This window comes from Myxine glutinosa, chromosome 2 (genome assembly GCF_964187855.1).
Source record: "Myxine glutinosa chromosome 2, kmMyxGlut1.1, whole genome shotgun sequence".
Taxonomy (NCBI): domain Eukaryota; kingdom Metazoa; phylum Chordata; class Myxini; order Myxiniformes; family Myxinidae; genus Myxine; species Myxine glutinosa.
The window spans coordinates 179,826,006-179,847,526 of NC_136262.1; the positions used below are offsets into that span (position 1 = coordinate 179,826,006).

At 44.4% G+C, this 21,521-nt stretch overlaps 1 protein-coding gene across 1 annotated transcript; it reads left to right on the forward strand.

The window, feature by feature from the left end:
* Window positions 1-1,678: 1,678 nt before the first annotated feature.
* RPL24 (ribosomal protein L24) lies at window positions 1,679-18,668 on the forward strand. The gene is made up of 6 exons (XM_068106690.2): window positions 1,679-1,862; window positions 2,854-2,929; window positions 7,510-7,620; window positions 14,832-14,968; window positions 17,033-17,090; window positions 18,457-18,668. Exons 1-6 carry the CDS (start codon window positions 1,858-1,860, stop codon window positions 18,532-18,534), a joined length of 465 nt encoding a protein of 154 aa, XP_067962791.1. The 5' UTR covers window positions 1,679-1,857; the 3' UTR covers window positions 18,535-18,668.
* Window positions 18,669-21,521: the final 2,853 nt, after the last annotated feature.

Consider the following 21,521-nt stretch of genomic DNA (forward strand, 5'->3'; position numbering starts at 1 on the left):
CCTAGATAACTTGAGTGTGGATGGGTGATTGTGTACATGTGTGCCGAGCGTGATGTCTTGAGAGGGTCTCGTTAAGAGCGTGTAGTTGGTGTTGTACATTCTTCAGCCGAAAACTGTGTTCGGCCATCGCTCAAACATAAAATAAAAAAAAGTTTTTATTTTAACATCCTGATGGATGTCCCTGAACCTGCCATACTTTTTGCACTCGCGAAGCGAAAAGCGAGGTGAAGCATCCATTACGTACCTATTTTGTACGTGTGTGTCTTCATGAAAAAAAAATCATTTTCTCTGGAACTGTTGGTCCGATTGACACAAAATTTTCACCATCGAGGACACATGAATCAAAATTTCACCATATGCGTGGCGGCTTTTAGGAGCGCCTCCTGCAGAATTCTCTCCTGCTCGCACCAAGTTGACTGCGCAGTATTCTATGAATACCATCTAGTTTATCTGGTGTTGTAGCTAAGGCATGATGGGCTGAATGGACCCCCTACATTCAGTTTCCATGTGATTCCTTGTTATAACTTGATGATGAGGCATTGAGGCTCTTCTCGAACGATGTAAGGTGAGTCGTCCGAGCTCCATGTTGCATTGTTGTGAAGGTGAGCCTTCAACATTCAGTTAAGAAGAACTGACGAGAAGACGGAGCTGTTCTTCCCTCTCTCATCTGGTCTCATAGTTATACCCTCCGTGCTCTCCTCTCCATCACTGACATCTTCCTCCATCAACCTCTTGTTACCATTCCAAAATCTAGGCTTTTTGCTCATCTCCATTCCTTTGTGCATCTCCTTTCCCACTTATAGAATCACCTCTCAATGTCCTATGAACCTCGACCTTGACTTGTCGTTGTAGAGAAAAAAAAGAAGTGAACCAGAGCGAGGTTGATGGTACGCCATCGCAAATCCCCACGCTTCCCACCTGAAGCAAAGTGTCTCATTCCGCTGGATCGTAAAGTTGCAATTCGGGAAAGGGAATGAGGAAATCGATTTATTGCGTGTATGGAAAGGGTGAGGGAGATTATTGCACGGATGCTTGGAGTTAGAATACCGAAAAGCATTGTGGGTAGTAAATCACTGGATCCGAGTTTTCTTGTGGAATTCGGTTTCCAATCCAGTGAAGAGAAGACCATGCGTGCTACTCACGCTGGGCGACGTAATTTGAGCAAGCCATAATTAATTAATACATTAATTATGTCCAGACAATCGTGATGTTTGTTTGGTGGTTCGTTGACGCCTTTGCTTGATGGGTCGGCTTTTTATTCACGACAGGATTCACAAGTATCTGAGACTCCATGCATCTAAGATTCAGAAGTATCTAAGACAATGCAAATCCATGTGACCATTGAACATTATCACTATTGGGCTCGTATTAGTTTACATCTTCCACTCGTATTAGGTTACGTAACAAATCGATGGTTTATTTGCACATTCTCAAGCGTTCATCCTGTATTCCTGTTTGTTTTCTTTAGTACTGTTTGCGCTGGCCATGCAAGTGTAGTTCGCGCCTGTTGTCAGTTTTTCGTCACGAAACGTCAGTTAAACGCGACGGTTTATTACTGTTAAAAGTATCTACTCTGTTTGTTTCGTGTTTCACTTTCATTGTACTTTACTCATCGAACTCGTACGTGGGAGTGAAAAAGGAAAAGGAGGAAAAGAGGAAAAGGTCACGTGCCAACATTGACAGAATCCCGTAACATTTTAAATTTAATACAGATGGTTTTTCATTATATTATATACTACATAGTATTTGGTAATGTCAAAGTTAATAAATATTTAGCAAGATGAATAGTCTTGACATTTGCGATTGACACTAGTTCCGGGTTCTCTTTCATCGGCGCCATTTGGTGGTACCGTCACTATGAAGTGAGTGTTCTCGCAATCCCCCTTCATCGGGTGCTGTGCGGTGTTCGTTTCGAGATTAATTCGACCTCGATCCACGCCGATTATGATCCATGTTACATTCGAAGGGATATTTTTTGCAGTTAATGCTCGAGTAGTCTTGTTGGTTTTTCGTGTTTGAGCGTATCACCGTACACAGAGTCAGGGGTCGAAAATTGTAATATCGACGTCAACCGAATAACGAGGTTAAGACCGTCCGCCCAATCTGCAATGGTTGTGACCAGTTTGGTTCGGGAACTCGGCCAAACCTGAAGTTGGAGTTTGTAAACTCGGTTTGGGGTTTATTTTGTGTCCCCCATGTCGAGGAACCGCCATTTATCTCGATGTTGAACTTTCTGGTGGAGGCGACCAATGACCATTTAGATGTGATTGGGGTGGCAGGATGACTAGACCAGTGTTTGGGCGGGATGCCACCATTGGCTATGTATGTGGTGCACCACGTGTCGTTCCCTCGAACAACTCCAGGTGGTGCGGGTCATCCTCGAACAATACCAGTGGCCGCAAGACCCCCGACACTGTAGTAAGAGATTTTGAGCTTTTTGGACATTTTGGTGACGTAAACGCAGCGATGATCCATGTGTCGACCTGGGCAACAGTTTGTGGGAATGAGGTGACCCAGCAGATGTGGACCTCCTGTATCCGCTTCAAATCATTCTTCCATTTCGTTCCTGCAGAATAAGAAGGGCACATTGACCATACATGACCACCATACCTTCGTGGGTACCTTTGGACGTGATATATCTTTAAATAAAGATATCGATTTTTTTCCTTCAACCCATAATTGTATTACGTTCCAACCTTCTGGTGACGTTTTTCGGTGCCAATAGATGGATGACACGTTCCTCAAACTCCTGGAATGCCAATCGTAGATTGCTTCACCAATTCCACATACTGAGTTCATGCATTGTTTTAACCCTCGTCCCCTCTCTCTGCCTTTTGTGCTTTTTTCGTGCAGGTTGGAGCTCTGTAACTTCAGTGGGTACAAAGTGTATCCTGGTCATGGAAAGCGTTACGCACGTATAGACTGCAAGGTAACCTTTACATTCCCGTTTCGTTTACTCACTCATTCCCATTCTCCAGCCTATCCTCTCCCAACTCACTCATTCCCATTCTCCAGCCTATCCTCTCCCAACCCAACTCACTCATTCCCATTCTCCAGCCTATCCTCTCCCAACTCACTCATTCCCATTCTCCAGCCTATCCTCTCCCAACTCACTCATTCCCATTCTCCAGCCTATCATCTCAACTCACTCATTCCCATTACCAGGCCTATCCTCTCCCAACTCACTCATTCCCATTCTCCAGCCTATCCTCTCAACTCACTCGTTCCCATTCTCCAGCCGATCCTCTCAACTCAACTCATTCCCATTCTCCAGCCTATCATCTCAACTCACTCATTCCCATTCTCCAGCCTATCCTCTCAACTCACTCATTCCCATTCTCCAGCCGATCCTCTCAACTCACTCATTCCCATTCTCCAGCCGATCCTCTCAACTCACTCATTCCCATTCTCCAGCCGATCCTCTCAACTCACTCATTCCCATTCTCCAGCCGATCCTCTCAACTCACTCATTCCCATTCTCCAGCCGATCCTCTCAACTCACTCATTCCCATTCTCCAGCCTATCCTCTCAACTCACTCATTCCCATTCTCCAGCCGATCCTCTCAACTCACTCATTCCCATTCTCCAGCCGATCCTCTCAACTCACTCATTCCCATTCTCCAGCCTATCCTCTCAACTCACTCATTCCCATTCTCTAGCATATCCTTTCCCAACTCGCTCATTCCCATTAGCAGGCCTTTCCTTCTACCAACTCCTCTCCGGCCTTGCTCCCCCAGCGCTCTCTGTGCTCTGTCCCCCAAATATTCCTGCAGGTCGCACAATAACTGCCAGCAACCCTCTTATGTTATGGTGAAACTGCAAAAATCAAGACTCTCTGCTCACTTTCACTCTTTCATTCCCCTTTTCTCCCGCCTCTAGAACAAACTCCCCCACTCCCTTCAATCCCACTCCTCCCTCCAGGTCTTTAAAACAGCTGTTCACCACCATCTCTTATCTTCCCCCACCCAAAACCTTGATCTTTTCTACCCCCATTAATACACCCCAAATCCACATCTTTCAATCCCTGACTTGATTCCTGAAATTCCTTGTAGTGTCAATTTGTTTTATACAGTGTACCCCTTTCCCCCCCCCCCCCCCAGCCCTCTTGCTTCAAATAGATCTCCCAGTGTCCCTGTCTACTGTTGTGCTTGTGTGCTCCCTCTCCCCCCATCTTGTCTCCCCCCATCTTGTCTCCCCCTCCCTTTATTGTTGTACATGTCTGTTTAGGTTTTTTGTGTTTTATGTGCTACCTCTTAAACGAGCCTCAATCTTGTATCCAAAAAAAAAAAGAAGCCTTTCCTCTCCCAACTCACTCATTCCCATTATCAGGCATGTCCTCTCCCAACTCACTCATTCCCATTATCAGGCCTGTCCTCTCCCAACTCGCTCATTCCCATTATCAGGCATGTCCTCTCCCCAACTCACTCATTCCCATTCTCAAGCCTCTCCTCTCCCAACTTGCTCATTCCCATTCTCAAGCCTCTCCTCTCCCAACTCACTCATTCCCATTCTCAAGCCTTTCCTCTCCCAACTCACTCATTCCCATTCTCAAGGCTGTCCTCTCCCAACTCGCTCATTCCCATTCTCAAGCCTGTCCTCTCCCAACTCACTCATTCCCATTATCAGGCATGTCCTCTCCCAACTCACTCATTCCCATTCTCAAGCCTATCCTCTCCCAACTCGCTCCTTCCCATTCTCAAGCCTATCCTCTCCCAACTCACTCATTCCCATTCTCAAGGCTGTCCTCTCCCAACTCGCTCATTCCCATTCTCAAGCCTGTCCTCTCCCAACTCACTCATTCCCATTATCAGGCATGTCCTCTCCCAACTCACTCATTCCCATTCTCAAGCCTATCCTCTCCCAACTCGCTCATTCCCATTCTCAAGCCTATCCTCTCCCAACTCACTCATTCCCATTCTCAAGCCTATCCTCTCCCATCTCGCTCATTCCCATTCTCAAGCCTGTCCTCTCCCAACTCACTCATTCCCATTATCAGACATGTCCTCTCCCAACTCACTCATTCCCATTATCAGGCATGTCCTCTCCCAACTCACTCATTCCCATTCTCAAGCCTCTCCTCTCCCAACTTGCTCATTCCCATTCTCAAGCCTCTCCTCTCCCAACTCACTCATTCCCATTCTCAAGCCTTTCCTCTCCCAACTCACTCATTCCCATTCTCAAGGCTGTCCTCTCCCAACTCGCTCATTCCCATTCTCAAGCCTGTCCTCTCCCAACTCACTCATTCCCATTATCAGGCATGTCCTCTCCCAACTCACTCATTCCCATTCTCAAGCCTATCCTCTCCCAACTCGCTCCTTCCCATTCTCAAGCCTATCCTCTCCCAACTCACTCATTCCCATTCTCAAGGCTGTCCTCTCCCAACTCGCTCATTCCCATTCTCAAGCCTGTCCTCTCCCAACTCACTCATTCCCATTATCAGGCATGTCCTCTCCCAACTCACTCATTCCCATTCTCAAGCCTATCCTCTCCCAACTCGCTCATTCCCATTCTCAAGCCTATCCTCTCCCAACTCACTCATTCCCATTCTCAAGCCTATCCTCTCCCATCTCGCTCATTCCCATTCTCAAGCCTGTCCTCTCCCAACTCACTCATTCCCATTATCAGACATGTCCTCTCCCAACTCACTCATTCCCATTATCAGGCATGTCCTCTCCCAACTCACTCATTCCCATTCTCAAGCCTTTCCTCTCCCAACTCGCTCATTCCCATTCTCAAGCCTATCCTCTCCCAACTCACTCATTCCCATTCTCAAGCCTATCCTCTCCCAACTCACTCATTCCCATTCTCAAGCCTGTCCTCTCCCAACTCACTCATTCCCATTATCAGGCATGTCCTCTCCCAACTCACTCATTCCCATTCTCAAGCCTTTCCTCTCCCAACTCGCTCATTCCCATTCTCAAGCCTCTCCTCTCCCAACTCACTCATTCCCATTCTCAAGCCTCTCCTCTCCCAACTCGCTCATTCCCATTCTCAAGCCTCTCCTCTCCCAACTCACTCACTCATTCCCATTCTCAAGCCTTTCCTCTCCCAACTCGCTCATTCCCATTCTCAAGCCTCTCCTCTCCCAACTCGCTCATTCCCATTCTCAAGCCTCTCCTCTCCCAACTCACTCATTCCCATTCTCAAGCCTTTCCTCTCCCAACTCCCTCATTCCCATTATCAGGCATGTCCACTCCCAACTCTCATTCCCATTCTCAGGCCTTTCCTCTCCCAACTCGCTCATTCCTATTATCAGGCCTGTCCTCTCCCAACTCACTCATTCCCATTCTCATAGGCCATTCATAAGACTCTTCTACATAAGACACTTCTACTGTTCTACATAACAGTCTCATAAGACTCTTCTACATAACAAGAGCAGATTACATAACTTGAAGATGTTTTTCTTGACACCGAACTTTGTTTTGGATTTAAACATCTAATCTCCTGTTGAAACCTCTCGGGCCGAATTTATGAAAGGCGTTTAGCGAGCGTCTTGCCAAAACACACCTAACCCTTAAACGCTGACAAAACCATCGTTGTACACACACAGCTAATCACAGTCTAAACAGCAATTTACAAAGGGAGATAAACAGCCGTTTAGTTGTGCGCATTTAACCAGCCGAGATTAGCCTGTGAAACTCCTTACATATCTCCAACATCCAGTTGGAATGATGCACTTGAATCGCAGAGCAACGGACAATTGTTGAGGGAGTTCTGTGCAGTGCTCCTAATTTAGGTTGATGCAGCTCATCTTGCACTAGATTGAGCAGCCAACTAAATGATTCCTTCAAAAGTCTAAGGCCGGACAAATTTGATATTGTCATACTCCTTAATTGTATCCATCCTTGAAGATTCTCCAATGCACGTCTGTGAACTTCCCTCTTCCTGCCTTCTCTGGAACTAATTCAAACACTCGTAACACATCCATATTCACAATCCCATGTAAACTACCAATTATAATCCATGCAATTCTGTTACGTCCCTTTACTATAGGTATCCTCTGCAGACGAGAACTGTAATCACTCCAGTTACCGGATATCCTTCCTGCAGTACATAAACCACAATAACGTAACCTATAGTTATTTTAAAGTTAACTTGAACTGCCTTCAAGGCCTCAAACGCACAATACTTGTGATGAGGTTTTGATCGCACATTAGATAAACACTCTTCGGCGATTAACTTTGAACATGTGATCATCGCATGGTTAGCGATTCTACACTTGTCTAACTTTCAAACGCCTTTCGTGAATTCGGCCCCTCATCTACAGTTTGAACATCTCATTGCCCGTTCACTCAAACCTTTCATCACTCAAAGCCTTGGGCCTTTTACCCATTATACTAGTAAAAGTTTAACCATTTTGATTGGCTGAAAGCATAACCAGATGAAAAAAAAACTAAAAAACATTCTCGTGAATTTTAATTAATGATTTTGTTTTTTGTTTTGAGATGTTTTTTCTCTCCAAAGTTATTTTTACTTATTTGAATGCCAGGGTACTTGTGCCTCTCCCAGGTTTTCAACTTCCTGAACAGTAAAGCACAATCGCTCTTCCTCTCCCGGCGAAACCCCCGGCAAATCAGCTGGACTGTCTTGTATCGTCGCAAGCATCGCAAAGGACAGCAGGTGAGGTGTTTCACCTGCTCGGGCCTAACCAAATGGCCCTAGTTTATCGAAACCTGAAGTTTATTTGCTCCTATACATTTCATCGTCGTTGGAGAGTTGTAATTCCCAAGATCACATTAACAGTAGAACAGCTCCAAGTCAGCGATAACTTTCCTTGTGTTTTTGTTATTAGTCCCCTACCGGAGGGGACTATAGGTTTGCACTCCGTCCGTCTGTCAGTCCGTCACGCAAAGAACAGTTTTCCGGACTTTTTTTCCTAAACTCTTAATGCTAATGATTTCAAACTTGGCACATGGTTTCCTCATAAGTTACAGATCAAGTTCGAACTTCACGACGTTTCAATCATTTTTGACAAAGTTATGGCACTTTGAACTTTGGTAATTTCCCCAACAGTTTTCTGGACAACAGACTGCCGGTAGGGGACATGTATTGCAGCGCAATACTCAGAATGCTTGTTTATTTTGCACTCATTATTAGTCCCCTACCGGTGTACACCGGAGGGGACTATAGGTTTGCACTCAGTCCCTCCGTAAGTTAGTTAGTTAGTTAGTCAGTCAGTCCGTCACACAAAGAACAGTTTTCCGGACTTTTTTTTCTAAACTCTTAATGCTAATGATTTCAAACTTGGCACATGGTTTCCTCATGATAAGTTACAGATCAAGTTCGAACTTCACGACGTTTCGATCATTTTTGACAAAGTTATGGCACTTTGTTTATTCTAGAGTTCTCAAGCCGCACCACGCGCCCTCAGCCTCGTCTCGCGAACATCAAAAGCGCGACACAGCGCGCGCTTTCAGGAGGGGCGGGGCCAAGCCGAGCAACATCTATATATACACATCGATCATTAATCGTGAACCGGAAAATATAATAAATTACTGCTATTTAGCGACTCGAAAGGTTCTTTATCAACAACTTATTTTCTCGTGCTTCTGCTGACCTGTCTGCAAGGTGTATAAATCTAAGTCCCGAGTGCGAATCACAGGTGAGCCCGTCCTGAGGTAATTAGCGATTGGGAACGATTCAGAACCTGTGGGTAAATAACCCTTGGTAATTTCCCCAACAGTTTTCCGGACAACAGACTGCCGGTAGGGGACATGTATTGCAGCGCAATACTCAGACTGCTTGTTTCATTGAGTTGATACCTGATCACATGTTTGTTGTAGCATATGAACATGCAAATGCCCTCTGTTAGCTAGTGATGGGAGAAACGAGGCTTTCTGAAGCTTTGAACCAATTTCTTTGGAAAATGATTCAGTGTCGAAACGCTTGAAAAACCGCACGCTGGCTTCGTCTGCTGGTCAAATGCGTGTAAATGCAACGGGAAGACCCCCCCCAAAAATACATACACCGATTCAACGAAGTTACTGGCATATATTTTCATTTAAGCGTCGACAATATCCTGAAATAAACAGACCTGGATTTATGTGGAACTAGCCGAAAGCACCCGGCGATGCCCGGGTTCTTTTTGAATGGATTTACTACTATAATTCAGCTTTTACTCGCAGCCGCAGAAGATTGACTACTATAATTCAGCTCAGCTTTTAATTGCGAAATGGGACCAGCCCGGCCAATGCGGCCTCAACCGGCCTCGCCACCTAGCCTATAACCTTTCCGGGGGCCCGTCCCGACATTTTTAGTTGTCCCCCGTCGCACCGCGGAGCGAAAGGGGGACTATGGTTTTCCCATCCGTGCATACGTGTGTGCGTGCGTGCGTGCGTAAGCGAAGGACCGCATTCGAATTTGGTGTGTGGGTGCAACCCACGTCAAAATCCAAGATGGCCGCCACCATGTATGTCTGAACCTTGTGAGCGGAATATCTTGAAAAATAAGCGAAGTACCAACTTCTAATCTGGTGTGTGGGTGTATCTAGGCATAAGGAAGAACGCTATTGAAAATTGGGTCGCCACGTCAAAATCCAAGATGGCCGCCACCATATATATGTCTGAACCTTGTGAGCGAAATATCTTGAAAAATAAACGAACTACTAACTTCTAATCTGGTGTGTGGGTGTATCTACGCATAAGGGAGAACGCTATTGAAAATTGGGTCGCCACGTCAAAAGCCAAGATGGCCGCCTTGCGTCTTCCACTTTGTCAACTCGCATCACTTCACCGACGGGGGACCTAGGCGTAACGCTTGTTCTTTTTGAATGAATTTACTACTATAATTCAGCTTTTACTTGCGGCCGTAGAAGATTGACTACTATAATTCAGCTCAGCTTTTAATTGCAAAATGGGCCCAGCCCGGCCGAGACGGCCTCGACCGGCCTCGCCACCAGGCCTATAACCTTCCCGGGGCCTGTCCCGACATTTTTTTGTTTCAGTGGTTTCCTCCTATCTTTCACCGTTCAGGAGATTAGCGCGTGCAGACAGACAAACAAACAAACAAAAACTTTCTTTTATATATGTAGAAGTAGATATATAGGCCTTCATTTATAAGTAGGCATTTATATGGTTATATTTTAATCATTTTAATTGTATCATTTGTGAATAAATAAAGTTTGTGTGAATAGTATCGCTTATATACAATATTTATGTTCTATTTGTAGACTTTCATATATAAGAAGGCATTTATATGCTTGTACCTTCATTTGTGTATGAAAGTCATGTATGGAATAGGAAATTCTGATGCCACGGTGCTTGTGTGACTTGGGCTAGATGAGGGAAGGAGTGTTATCAGGAATTTTAATTGAGGAAAACAATTTGTTCAAGTGTCTTGGGATTTAAACGGTTTCTTTTTTTTGCTAAGAACTTCTGCTGTGGAGAATATTCTCTCACAGGGCACAGACGTTGCTGGAATGGACATATTTCTTAGCCAAATGGAAGAGATGAGGGTTGAGGGCCTGGTATCTGACCCAGTACTCTAGAGGGTCATTTGTTCTGCTCAGATATGGTGCAGACACAAACCGCTAAACCTCCACTGTGGCATCAGCAGTGGCGCGCTGGACCTTCTGAGTTTCTCCAACTTTGTTGTCCAAAAGGTCCCAGAGGTTGTCATCTTCCTCACCTGTGTGTTCCACTGCTGCTTCTGCTGATGTAAATGGCTGACATGAATGTGGTGGTGGTGGTGGTGGTGGTGTGGATGCTGAACACTGCATTCTGCAATCAAGTCCTTGACAGCATTGGAGGCACTGCCAAATGCCAAGACCTTAAATCTTGGGTTCAATACTGTTGCCTTTGCCAGTGTCCTTATCGTCTCCACTGCTCCAAAGTGCTGCTTGAGGTTTGAACAAGGTTGTTGATTAATTCAGTTGCTGTTGGGGATGTCAATCTGTGAGCTCTCTCATTTAGCTTGTGGAAAATTATCCTGACTGACTCCATGTACATGATCTTTGAGGCTGTGACCAATTTTTCTGCTGACAGTTCAACTGTGACTTGATTAAATGGCGAAAGAGCCTGGACACTGGCTGATTGCTTTAAGCTGTCCACTAATCAGGGGGATTATTCTGGGGTTAAGTGGGGCTAGAGCAGCTCCTACTCCTTCACGGTGCTCAGACAGCCGTTGAAGCATGGATAAAGTGTTGTTCCATCTTGTGTCCACCTCTTGAATGAGCTTCATTTTGGACTTTCCCATCTGTTGCTGGATCGCGGACAGCTTCTCTGTGGCATTTGTGCTTGACCTGAAAAAAGCAACAAGTCTGCGAGACTGGCCTCGCATCTCATTCAACTTCATGGTTTGAGAAAGGGCCTTTTTTCACCACCAGATTTAAGGTGTGGGCAAAGCATGGGATGTGTCGCATCTGAAGAAGATTAGCACACAGAGTCATGTTTGAAGAATGGTCTGTAATGAGACAGGTAACTTTATCCCTTATTTCCCACGACTCCAGCAAAACATTATTGGCCTCTTTAACGTGCTCAGCTGTGTGTGTTTCAGGAAACTTTAAACCCCCCAGCACAACAGTGGACAGCTTGGTATCATCATTGATGTATTGGCAAGTTACCGCAAGATATGCATCCATATTCATCGAGGTCGACATGTCACATGTTAAAGTCACAGAGTTAGCTCTCTTCACTTCAGCTATCACCTTTTATCTGGTTTGCTGGTACCTTGTGCGAATCATTTCCTTCAGTGCATGCCTTGTAGGAAGTACAAAGTTGGGGTCAAGCTTCTGAACAAAGGCCCTGAATCCCTCGTCTTCCACCACTGAAAATGGCTGTGAATCCTTGATAATCATGTCCACCTGATAACCTCATCAAGGTCCTTTTGTGTTCCTATTGAAATAAACAGATGAATAAATTGATTGTATGGATAAAGTGTATGGATCTCTCTGTATGGATCTATTTATGATTATCATACATAAAGTGTATGATAATTGTATGGATCTCTCTCCTACTAAGCCATTATTAAATGCATATTACCTCTGAATAAAGCTGATTTGGTTTAGATTTATGATTTATTTAAATAAGCAAAGTGATAGGCTAATAGTAGCCTAGAGCATTTTCAATAACAAAAATATGCTAAATTATTATAAATTAAACACACAGATTAACAAATGAAACAATACATACCATGTCTCGGCACACCTGAGGTTCCAGATTCACCTGCAGTGGGCCCATCAGATGAATGATCAGGGTGCTTAGAACGAAGGTGTCTCAACATTGATGAGGTGTTATTGCAGTGGGACAGATGTTACTTACAAATCGTGCATTTTACAAGATTGTGTTGAACAACCTGAAAATGCTCCCACACAATAGACCTTGGTCTCTTTCTTGCTCCCTCCATTTCTCCAAATCAACTGAATCTCTCTGAATATTGCCAAAAATGTCTGTGTGTGTGTGTGTGTCTCTCTCTCTCTTTCTCTCTTTCTCTCTTTCTCTCTTTCTCTCTTTCTCTCTTTCTCTCTTTCTCCTACATGAAAACCCACAAAATTTTCGTTCGCTTTATTGTAAATATCTGCGGGGTGTGGCACATCAGGGGATCTGCAGGAAACCTGGAATCACTGACTGCAGATCAGCCCAAACTCGTTTCAATCAGTCAGTTAGTATGAGCCTAAGTTATGACAACTGATTCGAGATCAGTAGTTGCCGTACATTAGACACCGTTTCACTTTGGGGTCGAACCACCAAAACTTCGAAACGTTTTGAAACTGTGACGTAATGAAGCTTGACCACAAGGTGTCGCAAAGGTTTTGAATCGTTGTTTCGAGTCTGCCCATCACTACTGTTAGCCACAGGCACGTGGGCCCATATTTCTCCCCCCCCCCCCCCCATTCCCTGGGAAGAAATCGTTTTATGTTGAATACCTCCTGTTAAACTAAGTGGGCTGATAGTTGCAAACATCAATGGATTCAGAGATACTGCCATCTATAATCCATATTTAAATCTTTAATAAAAATCTAATAGTTTCAAATTCAGAATGTTGTATTTATTTGCAAGATAATGAATGATTCGTTTCCATTTCAAAACTCATCTTCAATTGAGGCTAGAGGGAGAAGGTAGTTTTAAGGTTTTTTTTGTAGTTTACAACGCTTGATTTAAATTTATTTATGGAAGAGAAAGAACGGTCTCTGGTGCTTTTAGGAATCGTGGCAAAGCGATCCAAAATCCTTGCCTTGTTTTATGCTAAAAAGTGCTGACGACACTAGTTATTGCTGAGGAGGAACACATAAATGACAGGACACACACAATGCAGGTTAATTTGGCAATTTCTAGTGAAGATGCAGACGAAGATGATGAGCCAAGTGACAGTTGCACCGGTACTGGTGGTAATGGCACCGTTGCCTGTACCAAGGCAACTGTGTTCCCTCTGTTCTGCTCTGGCCTCCAGACATGGACTGATAAATATTTTGTGGTGTTCTCCATATCTTCATGGAGCTCTGCTCGGATTAAGAAGGGTGGGGGACTGAGGGAGGGACTTTGTAAGAAAGGCTGGAGGCATTCTTGAGAGCAGTGCGATGGAGTGCCCCTCTAGTTGATTCACGCTGGGGATCTCTCTTGAGTAACTGAGCCAAGGTCTGTCTGTTGAAAGGCAGTGATTTTTTTCTCTTTACACTCGAAAAGTAAAACAAGAATGCCTTTTCTGTTTTCAAAAATGCTAAATGCTGTTTCCAAAAATAACTTCCGTTTTGTGTTGTCAAATGAAAAAAAACATTTATTTGTGCACTTGCATTGGAAAAAATACAATGATCCTCAAATCTCCGCACCTCAAATCCTTCACATTGTCCCAGGGTGGCGTATTTTGCCATCAGGGTCACAAACGCGGGGAGTAATAAAATTATAAACAGCAAATGTTGGAAAGTGTGGAAACTGGATCCATGGGACATGACACTTTAATTATACAGCAGGTGGCATGGTATGTCCATTGACCTAAACACATCAGGGGTTTTTTTTTTTTTTAAACCTCTGCCATTGAAGGTGGATGGAGGTTGTTGTCACCCTGTCTCTTTTTCTGTGAACAGGACATCTCAATAGGTTATGGACGGATTCGGATGAAACTTGGTGGACAGCTTGGGTGTGTGACAAGGAAGAACTGATTTGACTTTGGTGAAGATCTGGGAATTTTAAAGTGACTCTTCACCATTGGGAGAGGGGGCCAAAAACAATATAATACCACGATATCTCAAACCATTGTGGACGGATTATGCCAAGACTTGGTCGATGGGTTGTCTAGGTGACGAGAACAAGCCAAATAGATTTTGGTTTGGGTCCGGATCCAGATCCGGCTTATTGGTGGAATACAAAACATACAGTTCAGCCTGGCAGAGGTATGCGCTCTACTGGATGTTGTAATACTTTGCCATTTGATTCACCGATTACAGCTTCCTCTTGGTGCTTCACTGCTGTTGTCCATTTCTTCTTGATTTCGTTGTGGGTTGTTTTATTTTTGTCACCAATTACGTTTTGTAATTAATTAAACTAATTTGATTTGATTCCCCTATTTATGCTTTATTTTTGTGCATCTCCATTCTGGAGCTCACAAGCATGCTAATTGATCACTGTAAGTTGCATTGGTTGGGGGTTCATTCCCTCCTCACTGTTTCTCACACGTGCTTCTGTGGTCGTACAGTCTGTGGGACAATGATGATTTCCTGATCACCATCTTTCACCTGATGTGTCATCTGATGCATTATTCACTCTGAGACCCACAGTAATCCTCTTTTGATTGCTTCGTAGTTTGCAAACTGGGCCTGGGGCCTTGTTTCGCAATGGCCTTGATTTTCTTTGCCCTTGTGTTTCCTTCGATACCCACCCTCACCCCCCACCCCCCGATAGGATGAAGTGAGCAAGAGAAGAGTGCGCAAATCGGCAAAGGTGCAAAAGACCATTGTTGGAATGGCTCTTACTGATATCCTGGCCAAAAGGAACCAGAAACCTGAGGTTCGGAAAGCTCAGAGGGAACAAGCCATCAGGTAAGGAAGCAGGAGTAACTGTAGAGTTGTAATGTATAAGTTTTTATTTAATTTTTTGAAAGACATTGTCCAAAATGGTGGGAATGGATAAATTGGAATAGTGTTGAAGATAAGGGGGATAGAAGGGGAATTAAAGTTTGGATAAAACAGGCCAATCACAGTGGAATGCTGATGTGATTTTGATGAGCAACCTTGAAATTCTGGAGATTGCAGCAGATTCTAGAGAATAGTGTAAAAGCAGGATAATCTATATAAAATGCAAGGGAAAGAGGGGACGATACAGGATTGCAAGTCTCATCAACTTGGCAGGAGAGACCAAGGATCTTAACCTGATGCTCAACTGAGACCGCAAGTGCATGATGAGTGGAGGGGAGTACCAGCCCAGAGAGGGGAGAGTAGATGGAAAACAATTCTTAACAGGATTGGTAATACTAGGGCATGCCCGTACTATATATATATCTAAAATTATATCCCCCCCCTCTATTTACATGAAATGGTTTGGTCCAAAGCGAACGGCTTGCGAGTACGGTGACAATCCCCCCCCTCTATTTACATGAAATGGTTTGGTCCAAAGCGAACGGCTTGCGAGTACGGTGACAATCCCCCCCCCCTCTATTTACATGAAATGGTTTGGTCCAAAGCGAACGGCTTGCGGAGTTTGGTAAAGAAATCGCCATAGCGTGCACAAACGCGCAGGAAAGCGAAAGAATCGCAAATTAGTTTTAATTAGTTTTAAAACATAGTTTAACGCCAACATAGTTTGCCAACGTGAAATAAATGAATACGCTCTCAAATGTGCCGTCCGAGGCAGAGTCTGTTCGCCACGTTCGGCACACGTGATAGCTCGCTGCTCTCTGATTGGTTGAATCGTTTTTTGGACATAGCTCGGTAACTACTTGTCCGATTAATATGAAACCTTGAAAAGGCACATCCTCGGGTCCCCAGCAATATACCTGGCAAGTTTCAAGTATATCGGACCCGTGGTTGTCGAGAAACAGCGGTCACAGACATACAGACATACATACACACAGAGATTACTGGCATTATAGATAGATGAGAAGCCACCTGCAGTGATGCAATCTTCTCTACCTGCAAGTGTTTTATGGAGGGTTGAGAGAAGAATGTGTGCAACGGTGTGACAGATGTTGAGAGGTGCTTGGTTGATGAACGCGGAGGGGATTTTGACTCTTGGACCCTTTGTACGAACGGTCCTCTTTTTGGGCCCTTTTTGTCAATTTGAACATGTACAGAAGGATGTCTTGCAAGGGGATTGGAAACCCAATGGGTGAGGATGAATCCTGGTGGTTGGGACAGGTTTATAAAAGGTGGACGTTGTTCGGTTTGGGACCAATTGGAGCCGGTCGAGAAATGAGATAGAGAGCTGGTTTTGCTCTCACGGAGTGCCAACAATGATATTGTTAAAAGTGTCATGTCGTGTGGTATATGAACAGGTGTGGGAGGCAGCTATTTAAGGACATGTGGAAATACGACCCTCGCCCTTGTGTTGAGCCAAAAGCGGAGGGGTGTTTGCGAAGGGTACAAGGGAAGACATAGCTACCTGAGCCAACGTTAACAGCTTTCAGTCTTGCTATTTGGGAGCAGAATGAAAGGGCACTTGCAGCAGGGACAGACACGTCTAACTGAGCCCTGGCTTTTCAAGGTGAAGCCGTATTACTGGAGGAACACTCTCAATACTCGATGCGGATGACTCGAACGGCTGGTCATGTAGCAGAGTTTAGCATCACGCAGGAAGAGACGTCCTCAGATGTCCTCTTGAAGACTTGGGATGGAGTGGAGATGTGATCACGTTGAAGAAATCTCAGGATAAATAAATGTCTAGTTCTTGTAGAAAAATATAGTTTGGAGACCAATACAGTCGGCATGCTTGTAAAGAAAGGCAGATCTTGCAGCTTTTGTTGAAAGAGGGTTTGGGAGGTTTATGTCAAAATAGCAAATTGGTTCAACCATTGGAAACTTGGAAAAAGAACCGTTTAAATGTGTACTTGATTTGTATCCCTTTTTGTTTTTTCCCTCCCCCCCACCTTCATCCCTCTGTATGTACAGAGCTGCTAAAGAAGTGAAGAAAGCAAAAGCAGCGAGTAAGAAACCAATTCCAGCGAAGGTAGGACATCGTCTCATCTTGTGCCCTCAATCGAGTTAACATGCCATTTTGAACTGTGCTCGTTCTCCCTCCTCTCCCTCCCCACTCTAATTTTGGCAAAGTGGAGGATAAGTGCACGAAGGAAGCAATGATTGGGTGTTGTATCGAGGAGGATTCGAGGAGTGAATTGACCTCTATGTCATATGTGAATTTCCCCTTTGGAGACGTGTGTATGCAGTCCGGACGAACACTGCACAATTCAGAAACGTTTCCTGCTAGGAAAAATGACGTCGCATCCCGAATATGCAGATCGTGTCCTCGGTGTTGTATGCACCCGTTTGTGTAAAAGTTGTTTTTGGAAATGAAATGTGTGAAATAAGTAAGTGTTTCCCTCTCGGTAGCCCTCATCTGTGCTCCACTCTAATGAGGATGATTGTTTGCGTCTCTTGTGCCTTGCCGTTGGTTATTATTCCCACGCTGTTTGAGATAAACCAGGGGGATATTGTAATCTGCTCTGCCCGTCCGTCTGTGTTGCTATCTCATAAAATGTGCAGAAATTCACCAAACTTGGTAGTTCTGATCACCACATGTGCAGACATTCACCAAACTTGGTGGTTCTGATCACCACATGTGCAGAAATTCACCAAACTTGGTGGTTCTGATCACCACATGTGCAGAAATTCACCAAACTTGGTGGTTCTGATCACCACATGTGCAGAAATTCACCAAACTTGGTTGTTCTGGTCACCACATGTGCAGAAATTCACCAAACTTGGTGGTTCTGATCACCACATGTGCAGAAATGCACCAAACTTGGTAGTTCTGATCACCACATGGCACGAAGGTGTAAGAGCGTTCCCATTTTGGCCCCGCCCCCTAGGGTGGTGCCCAAAAATTCAAATACTGTACCGAAAAATGCAATTACTGGCACCTTTTAAATTGAAACTTTATACAGTATATGCACTCAACATTGGGAGACACAAGAAATGTGCAACCTTTTCTTGGATTTGACCCCTGGTTCATCCCCAAGGGGGTGGGGACTTGGTGTCATAGATGTCGAAACGGGAAAATTTTAAATAAAAAATTTGATATTAGGTCATCCTGGTGGAACTTTATGCCTGCTTTCGACTTGGGAAGGCTAAACTTGCTTTGGGTGGGAAGCGTTGTGATTTGCGATGGCGTGCTTGGTAGTTCTGATACACTGATTCTGGTCGCTGAGCTCCATCCCTTCACTCTTGTTGATTTTTGTAATGTGTGCCTCCCAGCCCAAACCCTCTTCCACTCGTGAGCGCACGCTCCACATTTCTATGTGCACCTGCGTAAGCCCCTAACCTGTCCTCTCCACATTCTGTGCACACCTGTGTAAGCCTGTATTCCTTTGCTTCAGGCCCAACAGAAATCCCAGAAACAGAAGATTGCCAAACCCATGAAGATGCAAGCTCCTCGTGTTGGTGGCAAGCGCTAGGTCGAGGTCGAACCAAACGAAGCAAATTGTGGACATGGACAGAAGGGCTTTGGACAATACTAGATGGTTTGTTACAGGATCGTGTGCACGTTGAATGTCTGCCTTTGGTTTCCAATAAACATGTCTCATGATTATGTACGTTTATTCCTTCTTTTTGTATAATAATATGTAAAAAGTGCGCGGTTAACCAAAATAGAGTCCCTCCCGCTGCCTTTCGCCCACCACAACCCGTCCCGATGGATTGGGGGCTCCGCTCGCCACGGAAGCGATATTGCGATTTTCATGTTACGGTCGGTCGTAGTTGTCGATGATGGACTGAAATCTGCTACGGTGATCTACTATGATCCATATTGATTGAAATCTGCTGTGGTGATCTACTACAATCTACTAGAAACACACTCCTTCAGGGAGTGGCAGGGGAGCGTTTCATTTTTCACGAGTTAGATTCGCTGTATCATAATTTCACAATTTAATTTCTTTCAATTATTTTATTGTGAAAATCTATGAAATTTCAAGTTACCTTCAAAGCATCTAGGTCTGTTGATTTTTCAACGGGTGACTGCGAGTACAAATATAATACGATTCACTGTTGTTTAATCACATTGTCTTTGTTCCTTTATTTAAATCTTATATTTTGTATCCTTTTTTTTTTTTTTGTAGATTGACGGAACATAAAGTTGTCCGATACATCCACCAGTTGTTTTTGGTATTTGTACAATTTTTCACCTTGAGTTGGGAATAGTGAAACTTGTACGTAATGTAATTGTAATGTGAGAAGTTGTACATGAGAGGTGTTCCTTGTACGCTCATCTTTATTCCACTTGTATTGTAATACAAGTATGGGAGAGATGTGTGGATTGAACAAGGAGCTGATACGCCAAGTCCCCTGTCTTTTGGGTGATTATGAGGAACAAAAACTGCATTGAGCATTGTATTGAGTGTGAGGGGTGCAGCGGCCTTTCCAGCTCGGGTAGTACCAGCAACTGCTGCCCCCAGCGTTTAGGTCCATTGGTGATTGTCGCTGAGCTCCATTGAGATAGCTTTAAAATGGATACAATGTAGGGGTAAATTTGAGTACAGGAGATCTTCACTGGGAGACCGTTAAAAAGTATCATCTTTGCCAGTTTGTGTGCATCGTGATGGAACGATAGACACGGATACCGAGCTGGTTCGTTTGATTGCATTTAACTAACTAATCCCTTGAGTGAAATGCACGCAGGTTCACAACAACTTGATCTTCAACCGATCCCCTGTGTTCACAACAACTTGATCTTCAACCGATCCCCTGTGTTCACAACAACTTGATCTTCAACCGATCCCCTGTGTTCACAACAACTTGATCTTCAACCGATCCCCTGTGTTCACAACAACTTGATCTTCAACCGATCCCCTGTGTTCACAACAACTTGATCTTCAACCGATCCCCTGTGTTCACAACAACTTGATCTTCAACCGATCCCCTGTGTTCACAACAACTTGATCTTCAACCGATCCTCTGTGTTCACAACAACTTGATCTTCAACCGATCCTCTGTGTTCACAACAACTTGATCTTCAACCGATCCCCTGTGTTCACAACAACTTGATCTTCAACCGATCCCCTGTGTTCACAACAACTTGATCTTCAACCGATCCCCTGTGGTCACAACAACTTGATCTTCAACCGATCCCCTGTGTTCACAACAACTTGATCTTCAACCGATCCCCTGTGTTCACAACAACTTGATCTTCAACCGATCCCCTGTGTTCACAACAACTTGATCTTCAACCGATCCCCTGTGTTCACAACAACCTGATCTTCAACCGATCCCCTGTGTCCACAACAACTTGATCTGCAACCAATCCCCTGTGTTCACAACAACTTGATCTTCAACCAATCCCCTGTGTTCACAACAACCTAACCTTCACCCGATCCCCTGTGTTCACAACCTTAATCTTCACCCGATCCCCTGTGTTCACAACAACCTAACCATCAATCAATCAGCTGTGTTCACGATTTTAACGTAACTTTCTGGAAACAAAGTGAGAAATATTTCAGAAGAGACTAATGGAGAAAGATTTGAAATGAAGTGGAGAATGATGAAATGTCTGTTGAACGAGTTTGGGTTTAACTTGAGATCAGGAATGTAAATATTCGAGCAAAATGTAACACCTTATCGGTTTGATGTTACAACCTTAAGGTGTGAACATCCAAACCGTACCTGTAACAACTCTTCATGGTACAGGTATCAGCATGTGTGGTGGGTTTCTCCTCCTGAACTTTGACCTTGCATCCCCCGAATTCCCACCCCCCCAATTCATCCTTTGTCCACATATTTGAGCTTTGTCCACAATTATTCCCACGTTCTTGTGGGGTTAGCCATGGGGAGTTTTTCCACCCAAGTCTTTCACGAACCTGCTGGCCAGGTGTGGTATTCGAGTAAGGTTAGGGAAGGAATTTGTAATTGGTTCAGAATGCCGGCGATAGCTCGCACCTGTTTGACGTCCATCTTTGGGACCACACACAATGATGAATCATTAGGATGACAGTTTATAGCTGGGTTGAGATTCGAACCCAGGTGAGAAAGCTTCGAGACAATCGTGCGCACCTCCAGTCTTTGCTCGCCGTCCTGCTCGCCTCTCCCACATAACTGTGCTGTGGTTAAGAATTTGTTTCGCTAACTGCTTTATTCTATGTTTTTTCACTCGAATTCCAGCTGACCCTGGAGGAATGCCGTGGCAGGCGATTTAGCACCTCGATTCGCCTCACGTGCATGGGACAAGATGAATTTGCTACCCTACCGTAGTCTGTGTGTGGAATATGTTCTGCTCTGGTGCAGACTAGGCAACGTTTGTCGGTGGGAGATTGTCCAACGAGGTGACTTGTTGGATTTAATTAACTGAAATACAACACAGACACTTCGTTTAATGGATTTGAAACATTTGATTTCAAACACATGGGTTAACTACCCAGGTGTTATGAATGAGGTAAATGAACCCATCTGATTT